We start from the raw sequence: 22,142 nt of genomic DNA, 5'->3' as shown, positions 1-22,142 counted from the left end.
TCTACACTTCTGCAAAACTTCCTGTCGAGCTGATGCTGGTATACCTGTGAAAGCTTGGTCCAGTTTAACCTTTTCAATATTGCTGCCAAAGTACACTTGATGCAGCTCAAAATGGAAGGCCAAATTTACCGTAATCAAGACTGAACAACTCTCTATCTGAGAGTCTAATAATTTCTCTTTAAAGAAACAAGACGTGACCGCCTTGTACACAGAAAAACATTCTGTGTAGACCTGGTGTATTTTGGGACTTTGGCTTTGAAACAGTGTGTTCAATTGGTTTGTTATATATAATATGAAATCAAGGAATGTGAAGAAAAACCTGTTGAAAATGCATCCCAGCTACACAGCAATCTTCTCTGACATTTGAATTCTGTCATGTAAGCACTGTTCTTGGAAGAACAAAGTTAAGGCAGATCATTGTTCTAGAATTCTTCCTACGCAAGCTCCTAAAGACAGCCATCTTACATCATAGAATCGTAGTGTCTGTAAATTCTTGAAATTCTTTAAATTGGTCGATTCTTTTTGCTGATTGCGAAAAATACATGTTCCGAATTAGTTGGTCAATGTTTCCTGGCAATACTTTCAAAGCGTAGCTAACGCTGAGTGCAGTTGAATGGCACATACATTTCAGAACAAGGCAAGATGGACTGGCTTCTTTGATGCGTGTTTCAACTGAATTGTTGCTTCCGAACATAACATTTGTTGTGTGTAATGTATTAGGCATAAACCATTTTATACTAGCCTCAGATTGGAGTTGTTGATAGATGAGATTAGATCAGGATCGGAGTAAAAACATGGCGTCTTGTCTCGCGTGCTCTCTAGGTCTAGCGTTAGGTCGCAGAGGATTTTAGGCATCGCGCGCGCATACACAACATTGTGTCAGCGGAGAATCCAATGAGGTTTTCTATTCCGAGATGATTTTGTTGCAGCTCTGTGCATAACACCACAAACAGATCTTCTGCTTTTCCAGATGTGACAGGAACCAGGTTCAAGAGCTTTGTCTGAACACTTTCATTTTTCATTGAAAAATACTGCACAGCAACAGCCAATGATTTAATTGTTGAACGGTTTGTTGATACATCAATAATTATTGCTCAGGCCTTGAAGCTTCGGTACAACCAGTGTCCGTGAAAACTTTTGTACGGAGCTCCTGTCATATTAATTTAATACAAGCAAACTTTTCGGACAACAGCCTTGTCACAGAATAGCCTTGTTTGCCCGCCTTTCCTGCCAATTAAATCATGCAATTCAATTCACTTCAGTTTTCATTTAAAAGGAGCCTGTGTCGGATAGAGTTTATGGGAGAAGCGCTGCAGACAGTGGCGTTTTTCTGCTTTGTGGCGACTTCGAACATGTGGCTTAGTAGAATTGTTAGCAGGCCAAGAACATCGGCCTGTGATGCAAACTATGGCAAATGTAATCCCAATTTCGAGCTTACATAGATTTAAATAAGTAATCTTGCGGACTAAAACGCTGCACGCCATGCAGTTTGCAAACATGGTTTGTATTCGGCACACTTTGCTGCAGTGATTGCACCGAGGAAAGATAGAAAACTAACATAAGGGCTACCAACAAAACCTTCATTGAATTGTGTTTAACAAAAGTAAAATTATCAGGTAGGCTAAGCATCTGATGCTTTTGGTGGATAAAATGCAAACAGCTCAAGTCGTGACAATTTTAGAGGAGCAGAAGCACGTGAAAAATAATGAAAAGCTCTTTTATTGGAAGTATATTTCAATTTTTATACATCGATCAACCTTAGTATGAAACTTACTCGCAACCAATTCATGCTTATAGTTAATGTCTTCACAAAACTTAGGCCTTAGTTGCTGTCCATATTTAACTATATTTGTCAAAGCGGATTAATTAGTCATGAGACCAATGGGTTTTTTATCTACAAACTAGTTTACTTTTCTCTTTGTCACATTTTGCTAAAGACTTTAGATTGACACATTTTGCTAAAGACTTTAGATTGACACATTTTGCTAAAGACCTTAGATTGACACATTTCGCTAGAGACCTTGGATTGACACATTTCGCTAAAGACCTTAGAGACTTTTTACTTATACAAGAGAGGGTTGCAGAAACGTAAGGGTATCTTCTGATGACAGCAAGTCTATAACGCTTGCCTTCTATCTTCTATAAGGATAATGGCAAGGGAGGGGGGGGGGGGGGGGTCGAGAGCCAGCTCTGGGTAATTCAAACAGGGGTGGATGTCACAAAGACTGTCCCGAGGAACGGCTACATCCTTACTGATTGTCCTGCTTTTGTGTACCATTATCCTTGATGGTTGAATCTAAGAAAAGTAGGATAACGGAGAACCATTAAGACGCTGGGTGAGTGACAGTGAGGTATAGACAGGGATAAATGTGGCGGGTTGTGTATTCGTGACCACCGACCCTTCAATCCCAGAATGGGAAGCAGAAAAGCGCGGATGGAGTTTCGCATAATCGGTAGTCTTGTTGAGATGAAGCAAAGAACCACACGTTAAGAAATTTACAGATTCGGATTCGGCCAAAAACAACAGCATTTCAGATTCGAAATGCGACATTCTATGGGAGTTGACAAGGGCCAAGCATCCCTTTGCAAGAAAACAGTGGACCTTACAGTCGCGTTACATCAAACAAAGCGTAAGAATCCTAGAGGGAGAGGGGGGCAGGAGGGGTAACATTCATCTTATCAATACTGCAACGTTTAATTTCTACATTACAAGTAACATGATTTCATCGAAGACAAATTGAGATCAAGTTAATTTTGCTGCAAAGTTCGAATCTGAATTAATTAACAAGGACAAAAAAATTAAGATCATATGTTTCTATCTTGATCTTGGCTGGTTAATCTTTGAAAAGGAAAACAAATGTCTAAACTTTGTTATGACCGGGAGATAGAGACGTAATGTTTCCTGTTAATTTTTAGCATAGTTGAGTAAAAGGTTCCATTAAATCGTAGGAATCAAAAGATTGGAAAGTAACGAAGATAATGATGATGAGAATAATAATGATGATGATTTACATCGACGACGACATTGATAATTTAATTGAGATATAAGAACGATGAAGTTGATCACACACAGATCCAAGCATCACTTCACCTTAAGTGTTTTAGAGATATCATTTAAAACGCTCTTCGTACAAAATTTACATTCCAGACTGGAATTCAGCGAATAAATTCTCATAAGTTGGGGTAGAGTATGAAAGTGTGACGTCATCAAAAGTATATTTTTAGAATTTCTCAATTCGGACCGCATAATCTGAAAGAACGGCATAAAATACATTTAAATACCTCTAAGACAAAAATACAGTGATTTGATAGGACAAGAGCTATTGCTCATGTTGTCATATCTCGGCCAACTTGCAAAGATATTCGGCTTATTTAGAGGCATTTTGTAAATCACATTCAGGTACAATGTTTAAAATTGAAAAATTTGTGACGTCATCACTTTGGAACTCTTTGTACGAAAAACATTGAGCAAACTTACAAAACCAAGTTCGGAATCTAATTGGCGTTTTGCCAGAGTTGCAATATAGACCTCATATCAACGAGTTATTGAGTATTCATCATTATCTACAAGGTTCTATCGACTATATACTTTCTTTAAAAGAACATCTTGTAATTGATATTTCCGTAAACATTTTAAATACCCCGGTAACTATTATTTCCACAACTGGTTACTTAGGGTGTGTCCCATTGCTGGAGATGTATTCATGCTAGCACCTGAAAGCCCCGCTCCGGGGCCGTTAACTAGAATTGGTTGCTGCGCAGGCATCATATTTCTATTTGATCCGTAGCTATTCGCCATAATCGACTGTCCGAGAGATGCCTGGAAATTTCCGGCCATAAATTGATTACGTGGTGCAGACATGCCGGACATTTGGGCTCTCGGTCCCATGTTCAAATTTTGCATTTGGTTTTGCATCATCATCATCTGCAAAGAAAATAAGCTTAAATGAGCGGGACAGTCCAAGAAATGCAGTATTCTTGAGCAGAGTCCTGAAAAGTGTTCATCCTCCGGTCAGTCTATGAGTGAAGCCTTTCCTAAACGCAGTCAAAACAAGGCTTTTTATGTGTATTGCAGCTGAAATGCAATTGCTTTTAATGAATTTTCTTTGGTCGTACGACCACCCCATTTTTTGACTGTGTACCCAAGATACATTTTTTATAAGAACAATTATATAAGAACACGAGCCTCAAAACTGGTCAAAAATTAAGAACAAATTAAGAACAAGCTGAGGCTGAGCTTCTGCAAAATGCAATTTTGAACAACGTTTTTCTCAAAATCGAGGATTTTTAGCTATGTGTGGGTGCTTTTTCGGTGAATATTCAAATTTGCCAAGACTGTCTCACTCACTTTGTTGGCAGATGAGGCCTGAACACCTCCTTAGAGCGAAAAAGCTAGCAATAGCACTGCTAAAGCTAGCAAGAGTGTAACTAAAATAGGCTGTGTTGCGCATAAATATTTCGTTTACCTTTATCAAACTGTCATGATGGCATTACGGGAATTTATCTTCGCAAACCAGGTTAATATCATAAGTCTCCTCATAGTAGCCTGTGTTCCAGACCCCTCACTTGAAAACCCTTTCATAGAAGCAACGCACAAGCTTTCTCATCTACACACTGCACCACGCAATTGTAGCTTTTTTAGAGACCAGAGGAACATCGATAAGAAGCTATATGTTCAGATGGTTCCTCCAACTTGCAGAGGCCCAAAATTGGCACATAGACAGGATTTATAAGTGGCATGGAAGATTCATGTCCGTAATATATTAGCAATGTCGAAAAAGAATTTCTGCCGTTAGTTACACAAGACACATGGCAGCCAATATTAATCAATTTCGAACCTGTTACAAACCCTATTTGAGGGATTTAACACCGCGCGCCGTTGAAACACAATCTGAATAGCACAAATGTACAGTAAACCATGTAAAATGACCAATGTCAATTTGAATTCATATGCTCCATTGAATCTCTATAAACAATCACACATTTGTAGTGTCCTCTCGTCTTATGAGCATATTCTTAAATTTTTACATGCTAAATGGTGGGGTCATAAAATGCCTTCCCAGCTCAAGCAAGTAAACAGAGCAATCTTACATCAGAACCATCAAGTTACTAAAGTCCATCTTCCTAAAACTTCAAATTTACGGGTATGAAATTTAATCATTATTGAACTAGAATAATGGGTGCAAAACTGAAACATTTCTGTTCAGGAACAAAACGGGATTCAGTTATCTTAGAGGGATTCTTGAAACCAGTAAAAAAACGAAAATATTATGTGGTGCGTCTTCTGCATCAACATGTTCTGCTTGTGAGGTTGTGGATCATTGAAGGCAAAGAAAGAAAATAAAAATCACAAACGGTTAAATGATAAATTCCTCTAAAATGAGCGTCACTTACGTTTGACATCATGTTTTGATTTTGCGACATTCCCATTGGCTGCTGCATACCCATATTTGGTTGTGCTACGCCCATACTTAACGGTGCAGTTCCAAAATTCTGTCTATTCATCATCATCTGTTGCTGATTCATCCCGATCTGAGGTTGACCCATCTGCATGGAAGGCTGGCCCATTCGCATGGAAGGCTGGCCCATTTGCATTGAAGGCTGGCCCATTTGCATGGAAGACTGGCCCATTTGCATAGAAGGCTGGCCCATTTGCATAGAAGGCCGGGCCATTCGCATAGAAGGCTGACCCATCTGCATCGATGGCTGTTTTTGCCCTAAACCACTCATCATTTGCGTGTTTGGCCCTACAAATGTACAGAACATAAAAACATTTTAATATTAAATTTTTGGGTTGTGCGTCCTACGGAGCAAGAATTACACTGGCACGTTATTTCATAAACAAGAGAAATTTTTCGGGTGGTAGGAACGCAATCCTTTTGAATGGATGGAAGGGCTCTCCTAGTACTGTATACGAGGACTGACAGCAAAGAAACATTTTGTGATGGCATGGTTAGTCTGATTTTTAAATCGCAAGGAAATGTTACCAATCCATGGTACTTTAAGATAAACTGGGCAATTTTGTGGACCGAACTTTTGGACAGCCGAAAAACTTGCGATATTTTCTCTAGTTTAAGGAGAAATGACATCTTCTGGATAGCCGTTTTCCAAAAAGGTCGTTTTAAGTTGTCAAGCACTGCGTGGAGTTTGGTTTTCGAGCAGATCATAGGTGTCCTGTGCACAAGTTTTGACAAGGTTGATTTTGTGTTGTTTTGGGCAAAAAGAATTCCAGCGCATGTACTGACCGGTGCAAGTATGCTTACGATTAACACTGGTAAGAAATGTAAGAAATCCAGTGTTAGATTTTTCGCTCAAAACGTCTAGAAATGGCAAGGAGTAATTTTCTTCCTTATTGAACGTAAACCTGAGGGCTGGGTGTAGGATATTAGGGCGTTTTAGAAAAATATCACTAACTCTGCTTTGAAAATGGTGCATGTGTCGTTCATATATCGACTGATTCCTGATAAAGATTCTATTTAAAATGAAAGACGGTGGAGTGGGTAATCAGTAAGGACCCAACCTTGTTGTTGTGTGACGTACAACCCTCCAGGAACACCATAGATTGGCTTCTGTTGCTGACTTCCAGACTGGTACAAAGACATTATTGATGCTGAAAATAACAGAGAAACGTTTGAACATCAGTAGCAGAAACTAATGATTCGAGACTTATTTATATTTATACAAAAACATTTTACAATACACACAATTGCTCAATAACTATAAAAGATCAATTCGAACACTTTGTGTTGGTTACGAACTTTATTGTTCACCTCATTAATTAGTTTCAAAGGACATTTACACCTCTCGTTTGTGTTGTACGCAGATTATGTTGTTTACCGAATTAGAGTTGAGTAAAACCATGCAAGGTAATAGTTTTTCTCATAGTTCTCTACTTTACGACACACTATTTGATATTTCCAGTGCAATTTGTAGAGTAACGGCTGATGGCTCTCGGCAAAGCCAGTAAATAGGCACTATTTCTCAATAAATTCCATGCAACAATCATATGTCCAAGCACCGTGCTGAGCTCAACTTTAGATAATCAAAAATTCTATAGAGGTGGTGTTGGGATTTGCCTGCCCTTCAGTTCCATGTTGATATCTGATGATGGCATATAGATAAATCTACAAGGAGTGTTCTGAAGGAGCAGGAAAATGGCTCAGTGGCTAGGGTCGCAGACTACAGTCTAAGGATCTGGCAGACCTGTCAACTCTCCAGGTTTTGCTTACTTTCTCCCGGTCTCCCGGTTTTTTATAATGTTATCCCAGTCTCTCCTTGTCTTTTAGCAGAGATTTTCTTATAACAAACATGATTGAAATGACTTTCTTCGAGATAAGGTATTTCGTTAGTGATAACAAATTAACAAAGACGTTAAAAACCATTAGGAAGACCCTACCCACAATAATTGTTATCATTAACTGTTTGTTCAACATGACTTTTTTTGACAGGTATGCTGTTTATAATTTTAACAAATTCCAGGGATCTCTCTGCTTTTGACCAAATCTCCCTGTTTTTCTCAACAAAAATGCTGAAATCTCCAGGTTTTGAAAATTTTAGGTTGACAGGGCTGATTTGGTGTTCGAGTCTCTTACATGACCAAACTTTGAGTTAGGAGACTCCCCAGAAATCTAAGGACCAATACACTGCTCGATAAGTATAGCTTCTCAGTGTCTACAAAACTAACTTTGGGTGCTAGGTAGAAACAAAAACAAAGGTGGTAAACTTGAAAATGCCCATTACGTATTTCGGCACTGAGCATTTAATGAACTGTGACTGGAAAAATCTGGGACTTGGGTGGCCATCGCATTGAGCATTGGAACTTTAGTACATGCGAATTGGAACACTGCGAAATAGGTTTAGACAACACCTACTTGGAAGGGGACCTTGCTCTAAGATTGCCTGGGAGGGAGCTGAGATTAAGACACACTACAAGACCTCTACAAGGCAGGTACCGATGAGTTTGTCACAACATGTGCCTAGGATTGTAGGTAGAGTTAGCTATCAGCTGCTACAAATGCCATATTGATCACAAAATAATTTTTCACAGTAATATACCTTTTGTGTTTGCAGGAGCTGGAGTTTTATCTTCAAGCATTAATGATTCGCCATTGATGTTGGGAGGTGTACCGAAAGCGTTCATTGGATTTTGTGAGGCAGGACCAGCCTACAAAGAACAAAAAATCGCAGCATTGTTATTCAGGACAGCTGATGCTCGGATTTGATGAAAATATACAACAGAAGGAGCACAAGATACAATGCTTTAAGTTCAAACTCTAGACATAAGTTGAATAACACAATAATGTTGAAAACTTTATACGCATTGCAAATACTACATTCCATAGCATCATGTGAGATGGATACGCGGCTACAAAACTTCAATAAACTTTGCTAGCATTTAATTAAGAAACTTGGTTACAAATTCAAAAAATGCGCATCAACTGAAAATAGGAACAGGCAGAAATTAAGGTATTGATTGGGAAACATGACAGTTGGCGAATAAACTTCTATCTGTGTAAAAGAATGAGTAAATTTATAGGTAAATACTTAAAAAATAAATTTAAAACAAGAAACAACTAAATAGATAAAGCAATTCCTATGGAAAAATGGGAGCAGTCAGGATTGAATAAGGAAAATGGGATTATAAGTTAGTCTAAGTGAACTACTGATAAGCTAGAAACTTATTGACAATAAATAATTATGGCATCAAAAAGTAGACTCATTTTGCTGCAAGTCACTGCTAGCTTGACCCACAATGGTCATAATCATATTTGTTAGAAGTTGGTAACCTTTCTGCATGTAAACCAAAGCATGTCACAGTTTATGTCCTGATAAGTCTCGAATATTTAGTTAAATTTGTCACTTATATATAGGAAGCAGTAGACTCCTTCAAGAGCGAATGGTAATGAGAACATCTTCTATCTGATCAATCAAGTATAATTGAACTTAATGCAGGTAAAAAATCTAGACATTGCACTAAAGATGGAATAAGAAAATTTCGATTTAGTGGGGTTTGGATCATTCCATTTTGTGTCCTTACCTGACTCTGCAGAGCACTGCTCGCTGGGGTGGACTGCATGAACAAATCAAAATCATTGTTTTCATTTTGGATAGGTGCTGGCTGTTGGGGCTGCTGCGCAGGGACAGGACTTGGATTATCCATACCAAGCAGATCGATGACTGGTGAAACTTGTGGCTTTGGGGCTGCGGCAACTGCAGTGGGCTGGCGTTCAGCAGCAGGTTTGGCTGGCTGAGCTGCTTTTCGTTCAACCTGCAAAGAAAACTATTTTTACAAATTTTGCCACTAAATCTGTTTGAGAATGTCTGGAAAATAACATCAGGTGATCAAGGGCCTATTTTATTGTATTTCATGCAGATTTTTTAAAATTGCAGAACAATTAATGAATAGTCTTTGCAAAGGAGATTATAAAATCTGAGGTGAAAAACAGAGCAGTCAGAAAGCAGATGAAGTCATAAAGAAACTATTAAAAGAGCAAAAAAAGTTATCTTAGAATGATACAGAGACATAAATTGGTATTTTTGGAACAGTTGAAGAGATAAAAGTTCTTTAGCCAACTATTCTGGGCTATACTCTCTTTTCATCAGAACCAGATAATTTTTGCCAAGACACCATGTTCTTATTTCTAGGTAAATTTGTATACCTATACCAACATTCTTGTTTAAAATTCTTCTAAAGCTATATTATCAATTGGTGCAATGATAGCTGAGTAGCTAAAGGTGCTGACTACAGATCCAAGGGCCCATGGTTCGAGTCCCTAGCATTACAAAACATTCTTCTAGAGTGAGAAGATTCACCAGTTTTCTGTAATTCAAGGCATAAGAATCACAAGGTGTGGTCACTTAGAGAGGAAGGATCAGGACACTGCTCGATAAGAATAGCTTCTCATTGTCCTAAAAAATACCTTGGGATGCCAAATAGAAAATATATATACTCTAAATTAATTCAAAGACAATTGTCAATGAAGTGACAGTTTTGTTTGGTTTTTCAAGCAGCATTGTTGATTTTGTAACAAAATCTCCTCTGTTTTGCAACATGAAAGAAACTTTCCAAAACAAACTGAATCTTAATTTCTTTTTAAAGTTTTTCATCTAAGGCTTATATTGTTTTTTTTTGGAAAAGCAAGCCTCTGTACTCATTAAAGTGTGCTCTTTTAAAAAAGGATTTAGGTTTTTGAATACAACTCAGGTAAACGCTGACAGAGTTTTGAGTGTTGGTGGTTCTATCATACGTACCTTGGTTTCAGCACGTTTAGTCTGTGTAGGTTTTTGTCTTGTTTCCTTTGGCTTCTCTTTCTTCTCTTCCATTAACGGCTTAAAACAAATAATATAAAATTATGACAGTTCATGTTATTTGTCTTTAATGTCAGTCTGCTGGCAAAGTGCAATTGATCAGAACGATATAGGTGAGACTTAGATAAGTAAAGATTCCTACTAAACAGTATATAATATGTGAATTGGCACTTAAACCAACAAAACTAAGATTTTGCATTCAGACCACCATCTAAGTGCAAAAATAATTGGCAAAACAATATGTACATAGCATAATAATCATAGAGGGACATAAAACCACATGACAATGAATTAAATTGAACTGAACTAAAAAGAACTGAGCTGAACTAAAATAGAACTGAATGGAAGTGAAGCAACTGAATTGAAGTGAAATGAACTGAATTGAAATGAATTGAAGTGTGAATTGAAGTGAATCAGCCCAACTGGAGTGAACTGGATTGAAATGAACTGAAGTGAAAATTGACCAGTTAGAAGTTTTTTTTGTCAGACTTTAACAACACGCCATGGAAGTCATGTATTAACAGTGCCAATAACAGGTTGTTGCATTGTCTGGTATCAACATCTTAAGCAGATTAAACTTGAAAAATGATTAAACTTTTAGATGAATCATAAATCAAGGCTACAATAACAGTTGCCATGCCCTGGTTGGTGTACTATTTGGATGGAGGAAAGGCTGGTTATAATGAATAGGTCTACCATGTACGAAAATACACATTGACTATCTATGTTTAAAAAATTGGTTCTAGCAATGTTAAACATCATGTTGGAATCCATTTTCTGCCATATTATTCAAATTTAATTTTGTATTACATTTGCTGACAAGACTGGACATGGGAAATAAAGACATAAAAAAACCTTAGAACTTCATATCTTGAAATAAATTATTTGGACAGGCTAAAGATATTTCAGCAGGATTTGGCCAAGAAAATGCCACAGAACACCCTTCAGTAGATCATGAAAGACACCAGAATAAGAAAGACCTTAAAAACCCATTAACAGACACTTCTCTTGATCCTATTCAAACCATTCTCAACCCACAAACTTGCTACACAATTAAACAGAATGATATCAATGACAGCAAGACTCTCAAAAGCCGTTTAAATTTCTTTTTACCTTAACTGCTGCTTGCACACTCTTCCTCAATGGTGGCTCCCCATCTTTCTTGATGTAAAGTTTCCTTTCATACTTATTCCTAATTAAGGTCTCCATTGCTCTGTATTGCCATTAAGGAAGACAAATTGATGTGCTAGATGATAAAACATGACCATGAACTCATTCCAGATAGCTAATTTAGGATGATCAATGGATAAATTGCCTAACCAGGGGGAGCTGTTAGGAACAACATTTCCAAATGATTACATCCCACGAATCTAATAATGTGTGTGCTGATTAAACAACAGCACCTTCAGTATTGCAGCAGTTTATTATTAATCTAGAAATAGAAGTACAATGCCTGTCAAAGTCTTGCTAATATCACCATTCAAGGCCAAATTCAGTCATCACCCTCCCAGACCCGTCAACTTTAATTTTTCAAAACCTGGAGATTTTAGATTTTTCCTAAAGAAAAACAGAAAGATTTGGTCAAAAACTGGGAGATCACAGTAATTTGTTAAAGGAATAAATATACCTAATAAAATTTTGTGCTCAGCAAACAGTTTTTGACAAAAGTGACCACGAGAAGTATCTTCATAATAACTTTTAGTGTTTTTTTGTTAATCAGCAAACACTAACAAAAAATTGTTGTCATGCGGAAGTCAATGTGACCATTATATCTTAATTATACCTCTGTATAAAGAAAACATACACAATGGACCCCTAATTGAAGCATAAGATGTGGCGCAGTTCAATCAAACATTCAGCGAACATTCAGAAAAATTTAAAAAATCGGGAGACCGGAATAAAGCAGTCAATTCCGGGAGTCTCTCGGGTAAACCAGGAGGGTTGACAGGTCTGCCCTCCTCCCTTTGAACAATGGTGGTTTACTATAAAATGAGGTAGGAGATTAGGAAGTATGTTTTTTCCTGTGACTAGCATGTCTGACAGTTGCCAAAACTATCAACATTGTTTTGGATAAAATGGGCGCAAACATAAGGCATAAGGCAAACGGTTGGGTGTCCCAAGTACTTTTAGCAGGCACTGCCATATGAAAATCCTTGTTATGGAATGACACCAGATTGAACTGTGCATAGATACAAAGCATCTCAGTTTTAATACATACACAGTTACTACCCACTTATCATATTAAGCCATGGTTTATTAGCAGTTAACTTTGTCTCATATTGAAAAGGATACGAATCACCGTGTGGACGATTGAAATCCTCTGGCAAATAACACTCATAATACTCTGCACACCTGCCATTTCCCCATTTTTGAATACTCTAGAATATAAAAATGTTTGATGTAAAGAAGCTAATTGTCAATTAAAAAGCTTACTTTATCATTAGAAAACAAGTATGATAACAGAAAAAAAGATACAAATGTTGCTACTATAACTATACTAGAACTGATATGTCACCTTAAACTAAAAACTAGAGAGTGAGCAATTTGAATAAAAGTACATTGTTACATTGATTTAAAGCAATAAGTTCCTGTCAAAATTTTCTGTTAAAGCTATAGCTTATCTATAGAGTATACGAAATTAAAAATGACATCTACTTTTGTTACAGTTCACATTTCAAATAAAACAGCACACCTCAATTTGTTCTGGGGTCCAAGAATCCAAATTGACTGATTTCACTCTTGAAATGTGAACACCTAGATTACGATGTATACCAGCACAACGGATGCATAAAAAGACGCCAAGGTTCCAAGAGGCCCATCTTGGTCCTGAAAAAGATTAAGTTTTATCATTATGATTACAACTTACAACAAATTTCATCAATGGACAACTGATTCCAGTTACCATGATTCTGCTTTGAGTTGCCAACAAACCTTTGCTTCATTTACACACTTTTAAGAAGATCTAGGTCTGGGTGAAACACACAGCTAAAGATTTATAAGATCTAGGTCTTGAAAACATCTATCAATATCCCATCATCAAGAAAAAACGATATGAATGTTGTGTGTGGTACTTCATCTAACAATAATATAGTTAGCAAATAAATAGTACTAGAGTACTAGAATGGAAATATAATAGTTTGATTGCTGAAAGCACAACATCTGGAGCATGTACTAGTTATCAAAACAACCTGCTTTTAACAACCAAATCATTATATTTTAATTCTGGTACTCAATTTATTTGCTAACTATATTTAGAAAGCAAAGACAGTATAGCAACAATTTAATAATCATCTTTAAAAGACTCAAGGATTCAGCAAAACGATAAAAGCTTTAATTTCAGTCCAGTTCAGTTTTAAAAACAAGACCTGATTAAAACTTTGTCTCATGCCAAATCAGAATTATGTGCAACTGAAGTACGAATCTGTGCATACCGAAAAATTTAACGGTCAGAAAAGGAATACATTTGTTATTCATTTGTTGAGGGAAACTGATATTCATTATTGTGGTGCCAAAAGCAAGAAAAACCTCATTTATAATTTTCAAATAAGAAATCATCCAACCTAAGTGGGATAAATCGTGTCCTCATGTAAACACTTGTGAATATGATCTAACATGCAGAAACTACCCTTGGTAAACCCTAAGTAGCCCACTTCATGCAAACAGACCCTTAGTAAAATTATCCTAAAGTTAAAATTGTGATGTTGTGTTGTATGAGAAAAAAAATCTTGCTGAGAAGTAATTTTATATGCAACACACATAGTAATGCAATAAGTCCACTAATTTTTTATCTCTTGATCACTGTAGGGGTACATCAACAGCGCATTTTACATACACACCCCTTCATTGTCAAAACATCCATATTTTTTGTGAAGTTGAAAAAAAATCTTATCAGGAATAAATCCTGAAGCTTTGTTTGAAGAGCTCAAGTATAACATATTTTTTCTATTTGAAATATCTCCAAAAATAATGCCAATGTTTGCATAGGATGGTGATGTTTTTAATGTTAAAATTTAAAAAACTTGTCATTGAATTGACGAACCTTTCAAAAGAAAAATAATTCAAGTTCATTTATAAATACTAGTTGCAAAGCATTTATATTTTTGTGAAAGACAATCAGTTAAATTAACAGGCAATGGTCCACTTCCGATGTCCTTCACCTCACGAAGTTATGTTAAAAAAATTGAATTAAATAATGGTAAAATGATTATTAAACATTAAATGCAACACATTGCGATTTTCTTTAGGAATTGACACTTTTAAATTAACTTTTAAATCAGCAAATAAGCTTGGTTTATGATAAAATCCGTATATCACGCGACGCAGATATATTAGGGAAGAAAGGACGACATTAAACACAACGATTATAGCAAATCACTGGGACTACACGGTTCGGCAACCTAACCAGTTGTCATCGTATTTGTTCCGAAACCCACTACCAACGCAAAAATTTTGTCAAGTAAAGCGAGATATTAAGAAAAACTGCATAACAAGGAACACCATCAGATAAAATACAAACAAATTAATAACGCCGCAAGTATTACTTCGACCAAAACAAATAAGGCCTAGCCAAAATCTCTCACCCTTTGCTCGGCAGTCAGCACAGTAGCGATTCACTTCTTCGCGAAGAAGGTCGTTTAAAATGATCTGGTGTCTTTCTTTAAGTTGTTTGGTCCCTTTTGCAGACATTTTTAGTTCTAAAGCTGCTTTTTCGCAATGTGGGTGCGAGAGAGCAGCTATATTTTTGCCCTCTAACTCAAAACTCCTAGTTGAAAAGACCCGACAAGAACCCGGAATGCGTTGGCAAACCAACTTCCGTAGGCTGACGTTGTAAAAAATCCCCTGGATAGTGACGTCATTTAGTTAAAACTACATTAAAAATGAGTTGTAGCAGGGGGGTCTTTAAGTGCACAAATTTGGACGAAAAAGAATTCGGGAATATATACCAGAAGCTGTCAATGACGGAAATGTCTTCAAACCAAAGGAAGCCGGATTCAGTTTTGAGGACACTTGCCATTTGTTTTATTTGGCGCAACCTGATTCACTTGCTGTTCAACTGTTATCAACTTTTTCATAGGACTGCTATGAATTGTTCCCAGCCTTGATATTTTTAAAATAATTTAATTTTGAGCCTGAATTCGAGCAACTGTTGAAAAATAAGACACAAATATTCGAGCTGAGGCTAAGCAACATTCTTAAAATATTCTTAATATTAAGATTTTTAGCCTAAATATTCTTATAAACAATATTCGTATGGAAAATTGTATAGAGCTTAAACACTCAATCACAAAAGAATATGATAAAGACTCAATTCCTATTCTGAGTGGAAGGAAATGATAGAGTTTATTTTATGACAGGAATTTTTGATTAAAAATCTAAGCAAATTCCTTTGTACACGATCAGTTTTTCCGCATTCTGGTTCGAAAGTATTCAGAGGGAGTTTCTAAAATCGACGACCAGATTTTATCTTCCTCATCACCCACAGTCTCTATAAGAGAGACAGGGCATAAGTAGCTCCAATTACTACAATTACTTCGTTTCATGTGCGAAAACTCACAAATAACATTTGCCAAGTAGAAGATGCTTAACTATTTCTGGCAAAAAATTAATGAATTTTCAATAAAATTAAGAATTCATTCTATTACATTGCTCAGCGCGTAAGCAATTCCTATTGCAGAAATTCCTAGTTTTATTCTATAACATTGTACAGCACGCAAAGCTAATAGATTTTCAAATCTTTCATGGCCTCTTCAAAGTAAGGTAAGCAAATAAATACTTTAAAATAAAAACTCCTAACATGATTCTATTTTGATTACTTGATAAAGACTCATCTCCCCATAGACCAGGGACAGCGCCAAGAAATTCAAAGTGATCACACTAATTTTTCTTTATAAGAAACAAAGGTCGATGTTGAGTACTCCGGTTTCTTAATGTTCTGGAAATTTCAATACTCATTGTTTCTTAAGATTCTTGAGAGTTTCCTATTATGATGTCATAAATGATGTTATGAAATGTTCGTGACCTTTATAATCACGTCAAGAGATTCGCTTCTGTTCTGATGCTGTATTTAGATGTGGGAAGTATATTTGTATCCCTTGTGTCTTAAGTTCTAGGCCAACAAGGCAATCATGTTCTTGGATTTTAGAGAATTTCGTTGTTGTCAGTTTTGTCAAGATTTATTAGTTTCGTATTTTTTTTGCTTCGAGTACTGAAGTTTCTTAAATTTCTATGACCGCCCAGTACTCGTTTCTTATAGCCAGTTTCTTATAAAAAAATGAGTGTAGTTTAAAAATACATTTCAGAATATTTCTTGCAGTCAATTTCTTAAAATCGCTTTAAATGTTTTAAAAATATTCTCAAGGCATGCTTTTGTTACGCTTAATTGATTCCAGTCTTAAAATTGAAAACATTACTTTATGAGGCCCAATAGACCTCTGCTTATTCCTTTAAAATAATGCGATAAAAGGATTTATTGCACTCTCTTCCCCCTTTTTTTCTTTTGTATTTATATTTTATTCTTTTCTAATTTTCTTGAATATATTTCTTTCGCAAAACAGTAGGGGGGGGGGGGGCTAAAGCAGATTTTAGTGAGTTTTCTGTATAAAAGGCGAAAAAGGTGTGGCAGATTCAAATAGTGATGACTAGAAATAAAGATTCAAAAGGCAAAGTGATGACGTCTCATAGAATTTTTGAAATTTGTTCCCATAACCTGAATTATGAAATACCTCTAAATCTGCAAAATCAGTCAAATGTATTACGAACTGGCTGAGATATGTCCAGATGAGCACAAGCTCTCCCCCCATCAAACCTTTGCAATTTGGTCTCAGCTCATAACTTTATCAACTGAGCCAAAATAACAGTGATCCGTTAGTAAACTTCAAATCTTCTATTGGCCATAGCTCATCCGATTTTTGATAAATCTAACTGATTTTGCATATATGGTAATATTTCATGGTGTTATTTTGTGTTATGTGGTCAAAATTCGAAAATTCTAAAAATGGTTTTTTGTGACGTCACACTTGAGAACTCTATTCAAATTCCTCCAGTCTCCTTTACGGGTGTTTTAAAAAGAGGCAATGTGGCCTAGTCAGTAATTTTTTGTTCCCAGAGATTGAACGGTGTGAGTTTCGATGTTTTACTGCTATTGACAGCTTTATAATACCAAGAAGGAAGGTCATAAGAACTCCATGGTTTTGTCAAGATGCCGATATCCGATCTGATTTCTTCACTTGGCGATAATCCGTATTTTTCAGCCGGCTTTGGGCTAGTGGGAGTGGGTACTGGCCTCGCACTTCTGAGAAAAGGATCACAGTTTGGCATGATATTTTTTCGTCGCCGTTGCATGATAACTTTAGAGGTACCAAGCAAAGACAAAAGCTATCAATGGATGCTGCACTGGATCACGAATCGCGCCTGCAAAACGCAACATCTGAGTGTGCAAACCAGTTACCATCAAAATGAAACAGGGAAGATTAAAACGACATTTGACTTTGCACCAAGCCCTGGTACCCATTTCTTTTGGTACAAGAAAAACTGGGTTAAAGTAGAAAGGAATCGAGAAAAAGGAATGGTGGACTTACATAGCGGGGCACCTTGGGAAACAGTAACATTAACATCTCTTGGTAGAAATAAGGAAATATTTTATGATATGCTTGATGAGGCGAAAAGTTTGGCATTATCACAACAGGAAGGAAAAACAATTATGTACGTGCCAATGGGAGCTGAGTGGAGGCAGTTTGGCTTTCCTAGAAGACAGAGACCATTAAATTCAGTCATTTTGGATGATGGACTTGCTGAGAAAATTTTAGATGATGTAAAAGATTTTATTGCAAATTCAAAATGGTATACAGATAGAGGTAAGTTTTAATGCTTTCAGGTTCAAAAGACTTCTCTGGTTGGTTATTGTTTTCAAAGAAGAAGGCTTTGAGTTTATGACAAAAGCTACAAGCAGATGGTGAATTTTTTATACCAATGGGAATGTCAATGTGATGCTTAAATGTAGATACTTAAATATAGCCACCAAAATAGCATAGAGACTTGAGGCCATAATGCACTGGGATTTTATGAGTTACAAAAATATTGTTCTTGCCAACTTGTCAGTATTGTATTTGTATTTGTTGCTACCTAGCATCCGAAGGTAGTTTTTAGGACACTGAGAAGCTATGCTTATCGAGCAGTGTCCTGGTCCTTCCTCTCGATGTGACCACACCTCGTGATTCCTACGCCTGGAATTACAGAGAGCTGGCGACTCTCCCCACTCTGGGTGAAAGTTTGGTCATGCCAGGGACTCGAACCACGGACCCTTGGGTCTGTAGTCAGCGCCTTTAACAACTGAGCCATCCTCGCACCTAAGGTGTAATTTAAAAGGCTTTTTCATTCTCTGTGAAGAAAATGAGTGTCAAGAGGACTCTGCCATAAATAATGGCACCTTATGTGAATGGCATGTTGCCTATGTCCATAACTCTAACAGACATTGTCATAGTTGTAGATTATAATTGAAGAATGAGTATCAGGGGTCTCTGTTGTGATACTTGCTACTGATGGGTACTCAACCCTTTCCTGGCCCAAAGGATCCAACAGTATCTAAAGGCATTTCTTAGCCTCAGGCATTGTACAGCTGTTTTATATATAATTCTGTAAGAAAAATGTGAACAGTTTCCTGGCAGTACAGAATTTGAAAATGGCTTTGAAAAAAGCAACCTGGACAAAGCGTTTGTTAGAGGCAAAGGAAAAGTGCTCAAATTTTATAGCAATGTCAAACCTTTACAGTTTGTCAAGCCTTTACGGTTTTGCAGAACTGACAACTTTATAAGCTGAGCAACTAGTAATACAAGACTTTTCTTTACCTTGCAGGCTTGGCCTGGCCTGGCCTGGCCTGGCCTGATAAAATAAGGAACTAAGATAGCCTAACCAAAACCCCTCAATTTACCCCCCCTTTTTGCATTCCAATTTTCTGTGGAATGGGTTCTGTTGTTCCAAACAAGACTACCTTTGACAAGAGCAAGCCTTGTTGATGCGAAAGAGCCTTTGCTCTTACATTTCCATCATGTTTTAGGAAGTTTTCAATTTATTGAAATAAGAAAAATTGATTTTAAGGAGAGCAATCTGCTTATTAGAGCAGTTTAGGGGATCAATCTGTAGCTCCCCTCGGGCATTTGAGGAAAGACTTTTGGGGAGCAAGAGCTATGGCTCTCCACAAATGACCAAGCCTGTCAGATTTTATAAGATGTAAGTCGGACAATTATCATCTCTATGGCTCCATTGAAAAGCACTTTCGAGAGGAAAGACATATCTGTAAAAAATTAGGTGCAGCACTATGTTGGAGAACTCTGGGACCGCCTTTGTAGGCATAAGGGTGGAAAATTTAATACCCTGTAGCCAAACATGCATTTGCCAAAGAGATGATGGCTTTGGCCTTTTACACTTTGACCACCAGAATGAAATATCTAACAACTGGGGAAATGTTGAAACTTTTGCATTAAGAAACAAGAGTTACTATTTTAGCTGCTAAACAGGCATTTGATTAGTATTGTACACATGATGATATTTTTGCTCTATACTAAATACTCAAGCTTCATACTGTTAATTGGTTTTAAAATTGTACCAGACTTTGAAAATATTCAACTCATGTGTAATTGGCAGGCTCCTCCTTAAAAATGCTGCTTCACTTAGTTGATTTGTTTATAATTTATATAATTAACTAGCTTTTTTGTAGAAATGTAGTATGATTTAAATTAATTCAAAATCAAATCAAATCAAATTGGGACTTTGCCACAGTAGGCTATTTTCATGGGCCTAGAAGATTCTACTTGGCGACTCATTAAACACAAAAAAATTGAATTGTAAAGGCTATGCATAATTTTTTACCTCTACCATTGAACAAATTGTCCTGCAAGTATTCTCACATTTTAGCATTGTTTATGTTGTAAAAAATGAACATTTATTTCATTTTAGGAATTCCTTATAGGAGAGGCTATTTACTTTATGGGCCACCAGGATGTGGTAAAAGTAGTTTTATGTAAGTAGCACTTTTGAATGTTTTATTACTGTCATAAGTATTGGTTTCTCCATGATGTGGTGGTCACAATAAAATAGCATTAAATTGAAGAGTGTTCTATTTAGAATTTTTTTTATTAAGCCATTTATAGATTTTTTGCTTGAGTTCAATTTCTAATAAAAATGGCCAGTTTTTGGAGAATATAACCATTTCAATGTTGCTCAGAAATGGTAAATTATACCAAGGTATCATTAACACAATTATCAATTTTTGCATAACTTTCATATGAATCCAGTTACAAGATTTCCAAGTGCAAAGAAAGATAGCTGCTATTTTTTAAAACTGGCAGCTGAATTGCTCTCCTTGGCTGTGTATGTTAATTCACTTGATGCAACTAATTTCCAGAAATGTTCCAATCATGGAATCCTTTTTTAGAATTTTTCTAACTTTTAGGATTCTAAAGGTTTCCTCTACAGGTACTTTTTGAAATTTGTCTTTTTGTCCCTGCTAGTCAAGCACTTGCTGGTGAACTTCAATATAGTATCTGTGTGATGAACCTTGGAGAGCGAGGTCTTAGTGATGACAGACTCAATCACTTATTGAGTGTGGCCCCTCAACAAAGCATTATATTATTGGAAGATATAGATGCAGCATTTAGCAAAAGAGAAGAAGAATCAAAGAGAATGGAGACTACTGGCTATTATGCAAACCAAGTGAGCTTTTACTTTTTACCTATCAAAATATATCGTCAATCAATCAGGTATCATTTAGATGTTAAAATAGGATTTTAAAATAATTAAGAGGGTATATCGATCATTTTTCAAAAATGAAGATTCATGTACATAGTAGTTGAGGTCTTACTATAGTATATGTTTTCCAATCTGTATTTTTACCTTACTATCAGCTATACCATGAATTCAGGTTGCATTCACAGTGATGTATCAGACTGTTCTAGAGAGATGCTTGTTGTACAGCCTGTGGAGGTTTCTTGTGCAGCCTTTAACTGCTAGAAAAAATGTTTTGGGAAAAATGATTTGTTCGTTATTGTTGTCTTTTATTCATTTTAGTGAGACCCGCAAATTTTTGCTATTCACAAACCACGAGTTCCTTTTTTTGAAATGATGCTCTTAATCGTAGTGTGGGGCTCCTAAGTCATTGTTGTCTCTTCTTAAACAAAATCTAGTCAAAAGCCATTCACCTGATCAACAACGCTAATCTCATAAAGTCTCTCTTTAACGTTGTTTTGCGGACTTATCCACATTTTGTATATTATATATTAAGAATATGGCAAAAAATTAAAATTTAAATGAACTTTACCGTAATAGCATATAGGTACTTCAATTGTGTACTTCGTCATATCGTTCACTTGATTAGGATTGGAATAAGCTCCACACAAACTTTTTATTTCTTTTCAGGTAACGTTCAGCGGCCTACTGAACTGTCTAGATGGCGTAGTTTCGACAGAAGAGCGAATAGTTTTTATGACAACAAACTTCTTAGATCGATTAGATAAAGCCTTGGTTCGCCCTGGTCGTGTTGACGTAAAAATGAAGATCGACTACGCTTCGCCGTCGCAAATTTGCCGTACTTACGAACGATTCTACCCTGAAGCAAACGCGCAGAAAGCGAGACAATTTAGCGAAACTATCGTAAAAAGTAGTCGCAACTATAGTATGGCGCAACTTCAAGGACATTTTCTACTTTACAAGGATGACCCAGAGGGCGCATTGAATAATGTTGATCAAATTTTTGAAACTTGATTTTTAGTGCTAGATTTTGAGAAGCGAATGAATCAGATTTGTTTCTGTTTTTCAGCAGATATGTTTGTATTCAACTTGTA

The 22,142-nt window shown here is 36.5% G+C and overlaps 2 protein-coding genes across 3 annotated transcripts; one reads left to right on the top strand and one right to left on the bottom strand.

Moving 5' to 3' along the window:
* Nucleotides 1-1,703: 1,703 nt before the first annotated feature.
* On the bottom strand, nucleotides 1,704-15,098 carry LOC135688908 (stromal membrane-associated protein 1). Of its 2 annotated transcripts, XR_016144097.1 has the most exons (11): nucleotides 14,889-15,098; nucleotides 13,001-13,134; nucleotides 12,601-12,686; nucleotides 11,422-11,521; nucleotides 10,252-10,329; nucleotides 9,038-9,268; nucleotides 8,056-8,164; nucleotides 6,521-6,610; nucleotides 5,395-5,747; nucleotides 2,048-3,925; nucleotides 1,704-1,993 (listed from the first exon to the last, which is right to left on the bottom strand). XR_016144097.1 is itself a non-coding variant. In XM_065205966.2 (10 exons), exons 1-10 carry the CDS (start codon nucleotides 14,992-14,994, stop codon nucleotides 3,653-3,655), a joined length of 1,560 nt encoding a protein of 519 aa, XP_065062038.2. In that variant the 5' UTR covers nucleotides 14,995-15,098; the 3' UTR covers nucleotides 1,704-3,652. The 2 variants fall into 2 exon arrangements, 1 of the variants encoding a protein (XP_065062038.2); XM_065205966.2 differs by having other exon boundaries at nucleotides 1,704-3,925.
* Nucleotides 15,099-17,361: 2,263 nt separating this feature from the next.
* Nucleotides 17,362-22,121, top strand: LOC135688792 (mitochondrial chaperone BCS1). The gene is made up of 4 exons (XM_065205803.2): nucleotides 17,362-18,161; nucleotides 20,260-20,323; nucleotides 20,814-21,015; nucleotides 21,718-22,121. The coding sequence occupies exons 1-4, from the start codon at nucleotides 17,507-17,509 to the stop codon at nucleotides 22,060-22,062; spliced, it is 1,266 nt and encodes a 421-aa protein (XP_065061875.2). The 5' UTR covers nucleotides 17,362-17,506; the 3' UTR covers nucleotides 22,063-22,121.
* Nucleotides 22,122-22,142: the final 21 nt, after the last annotated feature.

The sequence above is a fragment of the Rhopilema esculentum genome, chromosome 9, assembly GCF_057945365.1.
Source record: "Rhopilema esculentum isolate cy_ngs chromosome 9, ASM5794536v1, whole genome shotgun sequence".
Lineage (NCBI taxonomy): Eukaryota > Metazoa > Cnidaria > Scyphozoa > Rhizostomeae > Rhizostomatidae > Rhopilema > Rhopilema esculentum.
Note: the sequence above shows the minus strand (reverse complement) of the source record. Positions and strands in the feature narration are given on the sequence as shown.